The sequence below is a fragment of the Anomaloglossus baeobatrachus genome, chromosome 5, assembly GCF_048569485.1.
Source record: "Anomaloglossus baeobatrachus isolate aAnoBae1 chromosome 5, aAnoBae1.hap1, whole genome shotgun sequence".
Taxonomy (NCBI): Eukaryota; Metazoa; Chordata; class Amphibia; order Anura; family Aromobatidae; genus Anomaloglossus; species Anomaloglossus baeobatrachus.
The window spans coordinates 38,018,829-38,035,718 of NC_134357.1; the positions used below are offsets into that span (position 1 = coordinate 38,018,829).

The 16,890-nt window shown below is 46.8% G+C and overlaps 1 protein-coding gene across 1 annotated transcript in view; it reads right to left on the bottom strand.

Annotated features, from left to right (window-relative positions):
• The window catches only part of HPS1 (HPS1 biogenesis of lysosomal organelles complex 3 subunit 1), an 85,365-nt gene that overhangs the window by 13,119 nt on the left and 55,356 nt on the right, over window positions 1-16,890 (bottom strand). The window contains 4 exon segments of the mRNA XM_075348411.1: window positions 79-192; window positions 4,261-4,405; window positions 14,635-14,700; window positions 16,744-16,875. Of these exon segments, the coding sequence (XP_075204526.1) occupies window positions 79-192; window positions 4,261-4,405; window positions 14,635-14,700; window positions 16,744-16,875 (457 nt within the window).

A 16,890-nucleotide genomic window follows, 5' to 3' on the forward strand; every position in this document is an offset into this window, starting at 1 on the left:
GGACATTACTAAACAGATAAATGCCAATTATTTTTCTATGCAAAGGGGAAGTCGATAAGTATATAAACCCCCCCTCACCGCTTCATTCTCAAACCACAGGAAATAGCAGCAATAATAATCTCCGTCTCGAAATGTCAGCGTCGTGTATCCCTTCTGAAGGTACCGGCGAGACAAACCAATAAGGAACCAAACCTGCAAAAGATAAAATGTGATATCAGCATTTGCTCGAAGACAATTTTTTTGTGTTCAAGAAGCCGTATAGGTAAAAGTGACACAGTCGGGGACATTTATCATTAGATTCACTCCCAAAGATTTGCACAATTTCTTACATTTCCCTGTTGTAGATAAGTGCACTAAACTGATCAGTGTTTTACGTAGCATACACTTTTATTTAGTACCAATCAGGGCTGTGGAGTCGGTAAGCCAAACCTTCCACTCCGACTCCCCAATTTCTCTTACTCCGACTCCCACATATATTGCTTATAGTTAGGTGAAAAATTTATTGTAGTACATGAACATGTGTACAGTATGTGAACATCAGACATTTAATAATTTTTATGATACAATAATCAATATATTTGGATAGAACATAAAATATATTTATTGGATACAACTTTAGAACACAAAAAACTGTAATAAATTGTAAATATGTAATACACTATGTTATATATATATATATATATATATATACACTGTATTACATATTTACAATTTATTAGTTTTTTGTGTTCTAAAGTTGTATTCTAATAAATATATTTTATGTTCTATCCAAATATCTTGATTATTGTATCATAAAAATAATTAAATGTCTGATGTTCACATTGTACTACAATAAATTTTTCACTTAAATATAAGCATTATACTAAATATTATTTAGTAAAATATTCAGCACATTCTGCATTGCACTACTGTCCCCAATTTATTATATATTTTAGGAGTCTGTGCATTTTATACTGACTCCGACTCCACCAAAATGAGCTCCGACTCAGACTCCACGACTCCACAGCCCTGGTACCAATGTAAAAAATGATATCGAGAAAAGTGTGAGCACTTCTCCATTGCCGAGATAATCCGTCCACTTTACAGGTGCGGCAGATCAAGATGCTGATTAGACAGCATGATTATTGCACAATTTGCGCCTTATGCTGACCAGCATGATTATTGCACAGGTGCGCATTAGGCTGGCCAGCATGATTATTGAACAGGTGCGCCTTAGGCTGATCAGCATGATTATTGCACAAGTGCGCCTTAGGCTGACCAGCATGATTATTGAACAGGTGCGCCTTATGCTGACCAGCATGATTATTGAACAGGTGCGCCTTAGGCTGACCAGCATGATTATTGCACAAGTGCGCCTTAGGCTGACCAGCATGATTATTGCACAGGTGCGCCTTAGGCTGACCAGTATGATTATTGCACAGGTGCACCAAAGGCTGACCAGCATGATTATTGCACAGGTGCACCAAAGGCTGACCAGCATGATTATTGCACAGGTGCACCAAAGGCTGACCAGCATGATTATTGAACAGGTGCGCCTTATGCTGACCAGCATGATTATTGAACAGGTGCGCCTTAGGCTGACCAGCATGATTATTGCACAAGTGCGCCTTAGGCTGACCAGCATGATTATTGCACAGGTGCGCCTTAGGCTGACCAGTATGATTATTGCACAGGTGCGCCTTAGGATGACCAGCATGATTATTGCACAGGTGCACCAAAGGCTGACCAGCATGATTATTGCACGGGTGCACCTTAGGCTGACCAGCATGATTATTGCACAGGTGCACCTTAGGCTCACTAGCATGATTATTGCACAGGTGCACCTTAGGCTCACTAGCATGATTATTGCACAGGTGCACCTTAGGCTCACCAGCCTGATTATTGCACAGGTGCACCTTAGGCTGACCAGCCTGATTATTGCATAGGTGCACCTTAGGCTGACCAGCCTGATTATTGCACACGTGCACCTTAGGTTGACCAGCCTGATTACTGCACAGGTGCGCCTTAGGCTGACTAGCCTGATTATTGCACAGGTGCACCTTAGGCTGACCACAATAAAAGGTCACTCTAAAATGTGCAGCTCTGTACACCACATTGTGTTCTTTCTAGGTACTGCAGCTCTGATCCCATTCACTTCAATAGGAGCAGAGCTGCACTAGCAGAGATGGCCACGTCACAGTGTTTGGAGCTGCACTTGATATCCGCTCGTTGTTGGATGTGCCATGTGTCGGATACCCTCCAATCTTATTCTAATGTCTTATCCCAAGGGTAAGTCGGCAATGTCTAAATTCTTGACAACCTGTTTAGAGATTAATCTGAGAACTGGCTCAATGTAAACGGACCAAAGAGAGTCAAGTAATTGCCAAGGAAGTCTGTATTAAAATCTGTATAAAAAAAGAAAAAAAGTGCAAACACCAATGAGTGAGCGCAATGTCTAAACACCTGCAGAAACTAGCTGACAACCGATACGTCCACCCATACCCAGCTTTCCCAAGATCCTGAGTATCAGATCTGCTTTGTTATAAAAAAGTATGCACACCCAATTCTTAAATGTTCACATAACCTGGCAGATTTTCCTTTCAGGAACCACGAAAAGCTGAGTGTTCATCACTTTTTTTTTTTTTTCGTTTTACTAGTACATTCTGCCTGAAGTTCCCTGTGTGACTTTTCATTGTATTACACAGGATTAGGACATATTACCATTTCCAGGAGGAGCAATGTAATTTCCATAAAAGCAAAAATACAAAAACTAAACCAGTGTATTCTGTGCGATGCAAATTATCAAACAAAGCAGAATTAGCCGAGAGTTTAATCTCCAAAGACCCCGAGTGTAATATGTTTTTAATGCAAATTACCAATTAATTAGTGTAAGTTTTATTCCAACACCTGCTTGTAAAGACGCTCCCTTTACACTAGAGTTGCCTGTCCAGCTGCGGTCTGCCAAGCGGGGGTCACAGCATCACCCACCTGGGGAGCCACAGGTGCATGCTGGGAGTTGTAGTGCAATGGTAATTGGAGAGCTGTAGGTTGCATGCTGGGAGTTGTAGTGCAATAGTAATTGGAAAACTAAGTTGCATGCTGGGAGTTGTAGTGTTGTGGTAGCTAGCGAACTGTAGTGCAATGCTAATTGGAGAATTGTAGGTTAGGAGCTGGGAGCTATAGTACAATAGTAATTGGAGAGTCATAAGCTGCATGTTGGGAGTTGTAGCTCCCCATTTTGACGTGCTTCCCAGCTTGCTGCATTTAGTGCTCTGTAGATCTTGCCCAATACAAAAGCCGCTGGACCCCCGGGCACACCTCCCACCTCCATGCACTCAGCCAGACACCCGGGCACAGCTCCCACCTCCATGCACTCTCCCGGACCCCCAGGCACACCTCCATGCACTCAGCCGGACCCCCGGGCCCACCTCCATGCACTCAGCCGGACCCCCGGGCCCACCTCCCACCTCCATGCATTCAGCTGGACCCCCGGGCCCACCTCCATGCACTCAGTTGGACCCCTGAGCACACCTCCATACAATCAGCCAGACCCCTGGGCACACCTCCCACCTCCATGCATTCAGCCGGACCCCCGGGCCCACCTCCATGCACTCAGCCGGACCCCCGGGCCCACCTCCATGCACTCAGCCGGACCCCCGGGCCCACCTCCATGCACTCAGCCGGACCCCCGGGCCCACCTCCATGCACTCAGCCGGACCCCCGGGCCCACCTCCATGCACTCAGCCGGACCCCCGGGCCCACCTCCATGCACTCAGCCGGACCCCCGGGCCCACCTCCATGCACTTAGCCGGACCCCCGGGCCCACCTCCATGCACTCAGCCGGACCCCCGGGCCCAACTCCATGCACTCAGCCGGACCCCCGGGCCCACCTCCATGCACTCAGCCGGACCCCCGGGCCCACCTCCATGCACTCAGCCGGACCCCCGGGCCCACCTCCATGCACTCAGCCGGACCCCCGGGCCCACCTCTCATCTCCATGCACTTTGACAAAGAGTAACAGGATAGATTTCTATAGTGTAAATGCCACTTTATACGCAGAGATAAATCTTTGGCAGATCTGTGGTTGCAGTGAAATCATGGACATATTGTTCCATTTGTGCACAGCCACAAACCTGGCACTGATTGTCCACAATTTTACTGCAACCACAGATCTGCCGCAGATTTATCTCTGTGTGTAAAGTGGCCTTTAGTGTTTTCCTTACAGATCTGCAGACTCCTCTGTCTGCCGCTCGCTCAGTACATTAGCCGCGCTGAAAATACCTTGTTTTTTATGAAATTTGCCAATAAGCTGTTTCCGAGTTCGGTATTGGATTTATCTTCAATATTCATAGAAGGAGCGACCATTTGTCCTACTGTGCGATCCACATAAATAAAATGAACCAAGCCAGGAAAATCCTCCAAATAAGTGAATGGAAAAAAGTCAAGGAAAATGTTTAGATGTTCAGTTTTCTCTGTATAGACACAAATAATAAAAATGAACAGCAGAGAGGTGAAAACACACAAGTCCTAGTAGAGAAACCGGCATTTTTTTGGAACCACTAAAACAAGGTTTCTAAAAAGGAGGTTTCGATATAAGAAAGAAAATAAAGCATTATACCTCAACCCAAAAGAAAAAAAAAATCACTTACAAACCTACCATTGACTGTCTTCCTATGACAGGACACAGTACAATGAAAACTAAGCGCCTTCTCTGTGGGATCCTCCGGCTACCGGACTGCACAAACGCCTTTCTAAAACTCAACCCCGACCTATAAAGCTCCAGCCAACTTGTCCTTTTACTGCATTTTGTCACCACCAGAAAACGGGATCAACATCACCGCTCTGGGGGAGAAAGAAAGATGCAATGAAAGTGACCAAGAACAAGGCGAAGAGAATGGAATAAAAAAAGTGAAAAAGAAAAAAAAGAGAAAAAAGTAAAAACAAAGACAACGAGCGAAAAAAATGCTAGAGAGAAATGAACAAAGACAGACAAAAAGGCAAAGAAATAGAGAGGGACTGAAAGAGAAAAAAGTGAGAAAGAAAAAGCAAGACAAAAAAAAAAAAGCACACGTGAGAGGGAAAGAAAAAGAAAGAATAGAAAAAAGAATAGAAAGAAAGAAAAAAAGACTGAAAGAGCAAGAAAAAGAGTGAAAGAAAAAAGGGTGAGTAGGGAAAGAAAGAGCAAGTAAGAGTAAGTGCAAGGGAAAGTGCAAAAAAGAGAAACAAAGAAAGATAAAGAGCAAAAGAGAAAGAAAAAAAAAAGAAAAGAAAGAAAGAGCAAGAAGAAGCAAGAGACAGAAAAAAAAAGGATGACTAGGGAAAGAAAGAGCAAGAAAGAGAAAATGCGAGGGAAAGTGCAAAAAAAGAGAAACAAAGAAAAATAAAGAACAAAAGAGAAAGAAAAAAAAAGAAAGAAAGAGCAAGAAGAAGCAAGAGACAGAAAAAAAAGGATGACTAGGGAAAGAAAAAGAGCAAGAAAGAGAAAACGCGAGGGAAAGTGCGAAAGAGACAGACAAAGAAAGAAAAAAAAAAGAAAGAAAAAGGGGACAAGACAGAGGGAAAGAGAAATAAAGATAAAAGGATGAGGAGAAAAAAAAAAGACAGAACAAACAAAAGAGAAAAATATAAAAAAAAAAAAAAATGAAGGAAGGAAGGCTGAAAGAGAAAAACTGAAAAAGCGAGAGAGAGAGAGAAAGATGTAAAGAGTAAGAGGAGAGAAAGAAAAAAGGAAAGACCAAGAAACAGCAAGAAAAAGTGAGAAGGATAAAAAGAGGATGAGCAGAGAGAAAAAGCGCGCGAGAGAGGGAAAGAGAACGATATAAAAAGGATGAGGAGAGAAAGAAAGGGAGCAAGAAAAAGCAAGAAAGTGAGAGAAAGGAAAAAAAAGGATGAAGAAAGAAAGAAAAATAATGAAAGGTATATATATATATATATTACACACACACACACACACACATCTATATGGGATGAGGAGAGAAAGAAAAAAAAAATATATATCCATGAAAAACCGATATGCTTTTGTAATATACTAGTCATCCACTGTCCTCTGCTGTGTGTGATGCTTTCACCGTTCTATATTCTGCAGAGATTGTGTGTTTGCAGTTATTATACAGTAAATGCCTGGAGTACATGGATGGCGGCAGAATAATGTTTGTGCATGCGCCGTCTCTTTTCCATATTTGTGTTGTTTTATACTGTAAAGACACTTTGATTAGTCGCATTCGCATTGTGCATTGTCACAGAGCCGCTCAGACAATTATGGACAGATGCAGGAGCAGAATCCAGTGTGGAGGGGCACACCGCCATCTAGTGCTAGACATGTGAAGTGCAAGTAATGTATCCAAGATAAGATGCTCTAGAATTACAAGGATTTACAAGCACAAAAGCAGTAGAGGTGACAGATCCTTGCAAAGGGAACTTGTCACCTAGAATATGCGTTCTGACCTATCAGCAGACGCATGTGTGCCCTAATTACACCTCTCTACCCATCCCTGTGGGCGTGATACCATGGAATCACATAAGCGACGTCCCCGTCGCTCATTCTATCCTGTGCGTGTTTATACTTACCATTGCGGCAGGCTTCTCTTCTGGGTTATCCTTGTCAGTTTCAGACGCGCACTGCGCATGCAGCCGGCGTGTGAACACCCAGAAAAGAAGCCTGCCACAATGCGTGCAGGATAGAATGAGCGACGGGGACGTTGCTCATGTGACTCCATGGTATCACACCCACAGGGGCGTGATACCACGGAAAGTATGTAGACGTCCATAGGGCAAAGCGCCGCTCATGTGGCCAGCGGCTCTCTAATTTACATAGGAAATATGAAGGCAATAAAACGTTTATTACTTTCATATTACACAATTTTACAAAACAGGGATGGGTAGGGAGGTGTAATTAGGGCACACATGCGTCTGTCGATAGGTCAGAACGCATATTCTAGTTGACAGGTTCCCTTTTCAAGAGGATTTTTGATGTTAGGCCGGGGCCACACGGGGCACTACTGCGATCCTTGCATGACACTTGGCTCACGCTGGCAGCACAGCGGGAGCCGAGTGTCATTGCGACTGAGGTAAAATCATGTGATCGGACCTCAGCTGCGGGGGGTGGGCTGGCACTAAGGAGGGGAGGGCCGGCACTAAGGAGGGGAGGGCCAGTGCTGTGGAGAAGAGGGAGGGATTTATCTCCCTCTCTCCTCCGTAGCCGGCTATTGACATTCTCGCCCTGCACTCACAGTACACCGGTGTACCGAGAGTGCAGTGCGATTTTTCTCTCACCCCATAGACTTGAATGGGTGCGAGAGAAAACAAGATCACATTACACAAGCAGCATGCTGAGATTGTTTTCTCGGTCCGATTGGGCCTGAGAAAATAATCGCTCATGTGCGCTGACACACAGGCTAATATTGGTACGAGTTGAATGCGATGTTTCATCACACTCCACTCACTCTGATTTTCATGCCGTGTGTCTTAGGCCTTAGAATCTATATATATAATTGCCTTATTCTGTCTGTCTGTCTGTCTGTCTTGCTCCAAAATTGTGTCCTTACGGTGACACAAAGCTGATTGGCCGCTAGGCTCGCCATGGCCCCGCCCCCCGCACACGGATTGGCCGGCCGCTCGCCCAGGCTCCGCCCCCCACACGGATTGGCCTCTCGCCCCGGCACCCTGCAGCATTGGCAACTCTGCCACGCCCCGCCCCCCTCACGCAATGCACGCTCGCTCTGGCCCCGCCCCCCGCACGCATTCCCCGAACCGACACGGAGTCAGGACTCCCAGGTGAGTACTGTACCCCCGGGAGCCCACATCAGCGTACGCCGCCAAACCAGCCGACACATACCCTCGCATTGCTGGGGTTGCCGCCGTATGCTGGTGTGGGCTCCCGTGCGAGCGGGGGATGGGATACACTGGTAACCATGGTAGCATAGTTACCAGCGCATCAAGGTCCTGCAGCGGCGGAACATACACACGCACACACATAACAACACACGCACACACACACACACACATCAGATCACACTCACTCTCACACACACATCACATCGCATCCACACACTCACAACATCCTGGGATATCGCTTGCTTCTCGGCGGCGATACTGTGGAGTGACCTTCCAGGACCTGCCGGAGGATCACATGGCCAGAAGCATGTGGTGTCTCCGGATGTTGTGAGTGTGAGCGCGTATGTGCAATATCGTCAATGTGTGTGTGCGTGAGTGTATGCGATCGGGTGTGTGTGAGTGTGTTCAGATGTGTGAGTGTGTGTGTGTGCGATCGGATCTGTGAGTGTTGGCAGAGGAGCACGGCGTGCTGGGGGAGGCTGGGAGGAGAGAGGCTGATCCTGGGGAAGGCTGGGAGGGGGAGGCTGATGTTGGGGGAGGCTGGGAGGAGAGAGGCTGATGCTGGGGACAGAGAGGCTGATGCTGGGGACAGAGAGGCTGATGCTGGGGACAGAGAGGCTGATGCTGGGGACAGAGAGGCTGATGCTGGGGACAGAGAGGCTGATGCTGGGGACAGAGAGGCTGATGCTGGGAGGAGAGAGGCTGATGCTGGTGCAGCATGGCGGATGGAGCACGTTTGGGAGTGCGCAGCATGGCGGATGGAGCACGTTTGGGAGTGCGCAGCATGGCGGATGGAGCACGTTTGGGAGTGCGCAGCATGGCGGATGGAGCACGTTTGGGAGTGCGCAGCATGGCGGATGGAGCACGTTTGGGAGTGCGCAGCATGGCGGATGGAGCACGTTTGGGAGTGCGCAGCATGGCGGATGGAGCACGTTTGGGAGTGCGCAGCATGGCGGATGGAGCACGTTTGGGAGTGCGCAGCATGGCGGATGGAGCACGTTTGGGAGTGCGCAGCATGGCGGATGGAGCACGTTTGGGAGTGCGCAGCATGGCGGATGGACCACGTTTGGGAGTGCGCAGCATGGCGGATGGAGCACGATGGGGTGTGCGCAGCATGGCGGATGGAGCACGATGGGAGGTGCGCAGCATGGCGGATGGAGCACGATGGGAGGTGCACACCTCCCCCCAACACACACACACACACACACACACACACACACACCACACACACACTGGGAACCACAAACACCGCCCTACACAGACACCCACACACACACAGACAACGCTGCACACACACAACACCCAACACACAAACACCGCGGCATACATAAATATACGCACATACCACGCAACATACACACATTGCACAAAACATACCTCCCCCAAAACACACCACACACACACAAACCGCGCAACACACACACACACAACGATACAGACACACAGTGCTCCACAAACAACGCAACACACGCAACACACAAACAACACCGCTCTCACCCCCGCCACACCCAGACAACACCCAGAACATGTACAGCGCCTACACAAACACTTGGTAACTACAGACAACAACATCTATATATATATAGCAAAAATCATACATTAACTACACAATACGTAAATTCTAGAATACCCGATGCGTAGAATCGGGCCACCTTCTAGTAATAAATAATTACTGTATTAACAAAACGTGTTACAGCTTTCTAATACACTATAGCTGTCAGTAACAAGACATCAGGTGTTTACATTCAGAGACTGAAACCCTGTAGTAGCTAGTCTTGCTCTCGGCCGAGAAGGGGATATACTGGCAGTCACTAACCATGTACACGACTTACTGCCACTGAATGGAAACGAGACTGTTCTCATACAGTGACAGCAAATATGTGCTATATGGAGAAATGCATTGGGCCAAATTACTAGTCATTACATTCCATTTTATAATTTCATCAATTGCCCTCAGTGTAAAACCTCTGAACCCTCACTCCCCCGTTGTATAAGCTCCGGCCCCTCGCCCCCCCCCCTCCCCCAGTGTATAACCTCTGCCCCTTGCCCTGTAGTGTATAACCTCTGCCCCTTGCCCTGTAGTGTATAACCTCTGCCCCTTGCCCTGTAGTGTATAAGCTCTGCCCCTTGCCCTGTAGTGTATAACCTCTGCCCCTTGCCCTGTAGTGTATAACCTCTGCCCCTTGCCCTGTAGTGTATAACCTCTGCCCCTTGCCCTGTAGTGTATAACCTCTGCCCCTTGCCCTGTAGTGTATAAGCTCTGCCCCTTGCCCTGTAGTGTATAACCTCTGCCCCTTGCCCTGTAGTGTATAACCTCTGCCCCTTGCCCTGTAGTGTATAACCTCTGCCCCTTGCCCTGTAGTGTATAACCTCTGCCCCTTGCCCTGTAGTGTATAACCTCTGCCCCTTGCCCTGTAGTGTATAACCTCTGCCCCTTGCCCTGTAGTGTATAAGCTCTGCCCCTTGCCCTGTAGTGTATAAGCTCTGCCCCTTGCCCTGTAGTGTATAACCTCTGCCCCTTGCCCTGTAGTGTATAACCTCTGCCCCTTGCCCTGTAGTGTATAACCTCTGGATCCTGCCATTTGACCTGCATTTACTACCATGTAAGGCTATGTGCGCACGTTGACGTTTTTGAACTTCTCCAAAACGCCTCGTTTTTGGCGGCAAAAAAAAACCGCACAAAAACGCACCCGTGGCAAAAACACAGCGGTAAAAACGAATCGCGTTTTTGATCTCTGCGTTTTGGTGCGTTTTTCCAATGCATTGCATGGGTGGAAAAACGCAGAAAAGAATTGACATGAACATTTTTTTTTTAGCTCAAAAACGCAGCTAAACAAAATTGCACTGTGCGCACAACAAAAATGAAATCTCATAGGCTTTGCTGGGGAAGCAAAGTCATGCAGTTTTGAGGCCAGAAATGCACCGCAAAAATGCGCAAAATCACGGTAAAAAACCCAGCGTGCGCACATAACCTAACAGAGCAGGCTGTGGTTCGGAGCTCACTGTTACCAGCATGTCCTGTGATAGAAGCCACAGGGTAACGTGTCAGTTCATATTATTTCTTCCCTCCTCAATCGGTCCCTATCACCTGTGAGTGATATTATTGAAAAGTGGAAGGAACCGCAGCCACTCAGCCACAAAGTGGAGACCCCGTAACATTACTGAGTGGGGGGTCGAGTGCTCAGGAGCAGAGGACAGAAAAATCACCACTGCTCTGCTGACCCCATAACTGCAGAGTCTTGACCTCCTCTGGTGACATCAGCACAAACACTGCGCCCGCCGGTGGCTTCAGGTCTGATAAGCTGCAGCCGTACATCACCAAGCACAATGCCGAGCCGTACATCACCAAGCACAATGCCGAGCCGTACATCACCAAGCACAATACCAAGCTGTACATCACCAAGCACAATACTGAGCTGTACATCACCAAGCACACTGCTGAGCTGTACATCACCAAGCACAATGCCGAGCCGTACATCACCAAGCACAATGCTGAGCCGTACATCACCAAGCACAATGCTGAGCCGTACATCACCAAGCACAATGCCGAGCCGTACATCACCAAGCACAATGCCGAACCATACATCACCAAGCACAATGCCGAGCCGTACATCACCGAGCACAATGCTGAGCCGTACATCACCAAGCACAATGCTGAGCCGTACATCACCAAGCACAATGCCGAGCCGTACATCACCAAGCACAATGCCGAGCCATACAACACCAAGCACAATGCTGAGCCATACATCACCAAGGACAATGCCGAACCATACATCACCAAGCACAATGCTGAGCCATACATCACCAAGCACAATGCTGAGCCATACATCACCAAGCACAATGCTGAGCCATACATCACCAAGCACAATGCTGAGCCATACATCACCAAGCACAATGCCGAGCCGTACATCACCAAACACAATGCCGAGCCATACATCACCAAGCACAATGCCGAGCTGTACATCACCAAGCACAATGCTGAGCCATACATCACCAAGCACAATGCTGAGCCGTACATCACCAAGCACAATGCCGAGCCGTACATCACCAAGCACAATGCTGAGCCGTACATCACCAAGCACAATGCCAAGCCCTACATCACCAAGCACAATGCCGAGCCATACATCACCAAGCACAATGCTGAGCCATACATCACCAAGCACAATGCTGAGCCATACATCACCAAGCACAATGCTGAGCCATACATCACCAAGCACAATGCTGAGCCATACATCACCAAGCACAATGCCGAGCCGTACATCACCAAGCACAATGCTGAGCCATACATCACCAAGCACAATGCTGAGCCGTACATCACCAAGCACAATGCTGAGCCGTACATCGCCAAGCACAATGCTGAGCCGTACATCACCAAGCACAATGCCGAGCCATACATCACCAAGCACAATGCCGAGCTGTACATCACCAAGCACAATGCTGAGCCATACATCACCAAGCACAATGCTGAGCCGTACATCACCAAGCACAATGCCGAGCCGTACATCACCAAGCACAATGCTGAGCCGTACATCACCAAGCACAATGCCAAGCCCTACATCACCAAGCACAATGCCGAGCCATACATCACCAAGCACAATGCCGAACCATACATCACCAAGCACAATGCTGAGCCATACATCACCAAGCACAATGCTGAGCCATACATCACCAAGCACAATGCTGAGCCGTACATCACCAAGCACAATGCCAAGCCCTACATCACCAAGCACAATGCCGAGCCATACATCACCAAGCACAATGCCGAACCATACATCACCAAGCACAATGCTGAGCCGTACATCACCAAGCACAATGCTGAGCTGTACATCACCAAGCACAATGCCGAGCCGTACATCGCCCAGCACAATGCCGAGCCATAAATCACCAAGCACAATGCCGAGCCATATGTTACCAAGCACAATGCTGAGTGACGGATGGAGCGTTGTAAAGCCGCCATCACTGGACTCTGGAGGAGACGTGTTCTGTGCAGTGACAGATCGCACTGCTCTATCTGCGTCTGATGGAGGAGTCTGGGTTTGGTGAATGTAGAACGTTATCCCCTGACTGCATTGTGCTCCCTGTACAGTTTGGTGGAGGAGGATAATGCTCCGGGCTATTATCAGGGGACCTTAACTCCAGTGAAACCTTTATACTTCATCACAAGACATTGTGGACAATTGTAGCTTCCAGCTTCCTGGGAACAGTTTGGGGGAGACCCTTTTCTGTTCCCCATAACTGAGCCCAGTACACAAGCTCCATACAGACACGGAGGGGGGAGAACATTTGCGACATATAGAGCCCAGACCTCAGCCCCATCCAACATCTAGACCGGTGATTGTGAGCCTGGCCTCCCCCCAACATCAGGGTCACCTCACTAATGCTCTTCTGGATGAAAGGGAAAAATTCCCACAGACGTCTCCAAAATCTTGTAGAAATCCCTCCCAGAAGAGCGGGAGCCGATATATATGCAGAGGGGCCGACTCCTTATGTCTATGGAGATGAATGTGGAGGGGGCACATACGTTTCTCCCTATAGTGCATCTTACAATTACCGCGGCACTGAAGCGCTGAGAACTGTATATTAGAAAGCTGTATGATATATCTAATATATAAAGCTGAATGTGTGTATGTATGTGTGTGCGTGTATGTATGTCCGGGATTGGCATCCGCACCGTCGCAGCTACAGCCACAAAATTTTGCACACACACTTCTGGACCCCGAGAGCGTCATAGGCTATGTTTTGAAGGGAAAGTTTAACCCCGCACTTTACAGTTATTCACCAAAACACCTGCCTTCATTAAAGCGAATGGAGCTGGGAGCCACAGTGCAGCCAGAACTTCAGAAGAATGCGCAGCCACGCCCTTATATGGAATGTTGGCGTGTCACAATGCAGCCAGGGAAAGAGACAGACACAGACAGGGAAAGAGGCAGACACAGACAGGGTAAGAAAGACACAGACAGGGTAAGAAACCGACATAGACAGGGTAAGAAACCGACATAGACAGGGTAAGAAACCGACATAGACAGGGTAAGAAACCGACATAGACAGGGTAAGAAACCGACATAGACAGGGTAAGAGACAGACACAAAGAGACAGACACAGACAAAGACAGACTGACAGGGAAAGAGAGGGAAAGAGAGACAGGTTAAGAGACAGACATAGACAAAGACAGAGACAGACACAGGGAAACGGACAGGGAAAGAGCGGGAAAGAGACAGACACAGGGAAAGAGAGAGGGAAAGAGACAGACAGGGAAAGAGACAGACAGGGAAAGAGACAGACAGGGAAAGAGACAGACAGGGAAAGAGACAGACAGGGAAAGAGACAGACAGGGAAAGAGACAGACAGGGAAAGAGACAGACAGGGAAAGAGACAGACAGGGAAAGAGACAGACAGGGAAAGAGACAGACAGGGAAAGAGACAGACAGGGAAAGAGACAGACAGGGAAAGAGACAGACAGGGAAAGAGACAGACAGGGAAAGAGACAGAGATAGATAGACAGACAGGGAAGGAGATTGAGACAGACAAAGAGATAAAGAGAGAGACAGAGATATATACAGAGGGGGAGACAGACATTATAATTACATTTATATCTATTTGTTTTGTGTTTTTTGTGTGCAGAATACATTTTTGTTAATACATTCTATTTTGTTAACAGCAGTTATTAACCCGGGCGAAGCCGGGTACTACAGCTAGTATATATATATATAATATTAAACATTATGGGTCATAGTTTCCTCTTACCCTTGTAGAGAGGAGTCTTACAAGCTGCACGCTCTCGGGCGGAGGATGTCTTTAATTGCCGCCCTATAAAAAGGATATGTCACCATTGTGATGTTCCTCTTGCTCTTCACCAGCAGAAATTCCTTCCAGTCCATCAGTTTCTCTCTGAAAAATGAGACCAGATAAATCTTCCATCCGCAGACCTTCCTTCCCGCCTCTTGTAAAACCTGATAATCATCCATCCCAGCATGTTACTGGCCGGTCGGCGGCTTATCTCTCATCTCCAGCTATACGGGGCTGCTCCACTTATATTACTGCGGCCATCGCTCATACATAAATCTCCGGAGTGGCAGAATCCATATCCCACAGGCCCCCCGCAGTCCATTATAGAGCGGCTGATACAATGGGGGTCATTCATTATTAATAATGGTGCAGGCGATATAGGACTGGTGCAGAAAGTGTAGATCACAGGCTTTACATTTGGAGGACAGTTTTTGGGCACAGTCAAAAAAAATAAAGGAGTAAAATCACTCACTGTCATGTGAGGCCAATGCTTCACGCCCACTTGTCAGTGTACAGCATATGTGGGTTTTGCATCCATACCAGAAGCTGAAAATGACACTTTTTGTACAAAGGCCTTCGGGGAGGGGGAGACCTGTATACCCTTGAGCCGAGCGTTAGCTGGCTGAGAACAGCTAGTTGTATAGTAATAGCCACTTAATTTTTTTCCAGAGATCGCGGGGTTAATCTCCTCCTGATCAATTCCATCTTGGGATAGTGGTAGATTGAAACTCCGCCTCCTACTGAGGGGGGAGGCTCCTGCTGCAGAAAGGTTATGAATTTCCTACTGGTATGACTGTGTAGGTCCATGTACAAAAATAAAAATGAAACTTGTCTTGTAGTAATCAGATGTGCCATTGCTGAGAAATAAAGCTTTTAAACCACATGTAAATTAGCCTGGAAGTGCTCTGGGGGCGTGCCATCCACTGTGAGTCTATGATCAACATGCCCCCAATGCACTTTCTGGCTAATTTGCATGTGGCTTCATTGCTTGATTTCTCAGCCCTAGTACATCTGATTACTGCTGTGAGGGTAGCCTGGGCTATAGATTGTTCAAATGTATAAGATTATCTGTGTATGTAAATAATCAAAATATAGATGTCATTGCATAATTATCTGTGTGTCTATATGACAATTGCACAGACGCTATAATATGATTGTAAGCTGTATGTAAGCTGTATGGTCAAGAAAGAGTTAACAAAGGACAAATGTACACACAATGAACAGAGAAGGTATTCATGCTTATCAGTAGTTTCACACAAAGAGAGAATGTATCATCCATGGGATGAAATGTGGGTTCCATGTCCCTACACACCTCCCTGTATTGTTTCGATGTGTGTGAAAATATAGATTGATACTTTTTGTACATGTCTGAAGGTTGAAATGTAATGCTGATATCTGATCCATTGAATACACGAGTTCAGACACAAGCCTGGGCTGAATCAGAGAACATGTCCTGTGTTCATTATTGAGTTTCATAATATCTGCGCAGATACCTAATTTGGCCCCGTGCCTCTGCTACCCTGAATAAAGACTCCATTAGCAGTCTTACCTAAATCTCTCCCTTGACACTGCAAGACAGGTATCATTTTTATTGTTATACTAGGACCTAAACAACCATACCACTAGGAGAATCATAACATATACAGTATATATATATAATATATATATATTATATATATATATATATATATATATATATATATATATATATATATATATATATATTTAAAAGGTAATCTGTAATGATTTTTCTAGTCGTATGGCTGTGTAGGTCCTTGTATAACAATAAAAATGATACCTGTCTTGTAGTAATCGGATGTGCTAGAGCTGAGATATCAAGCCTTGAAATAAAGCAAATTAGACAGGGCGTGTTGATGGAACCATAGTGGAGGACACGCCCCCAGAGCACTTCCTGTCTAATTTGCATGTGGTTTTAATGCTTGATTTCTCAGCAATGGCACATCGGATTACTACAAGACAGGTATCATTTTTATTGTTATACTGGGATCTACACAGCCATACCACTGGTTTCAGTAACCAGATCATCCTGGCAGGTTCCCTTTAAGTATTGGATATAATCCAGTGCTTACAAAGCAGCTCCAGTATTGTGTAATGCCATTATTTGTGTAATGTTCCACTACTTACTGAACTCTGTTCCTGACCCGGGTCTGTATATTCAGAGACAAAGCGTGAGTCCCACTGATGGGAGAGGCTAGAAATAGCTGACGGTACACGGAGCAGAGCTGACGCTTTACATTTCCACACGCCTGAATGATCCTGTGAATAAAACAG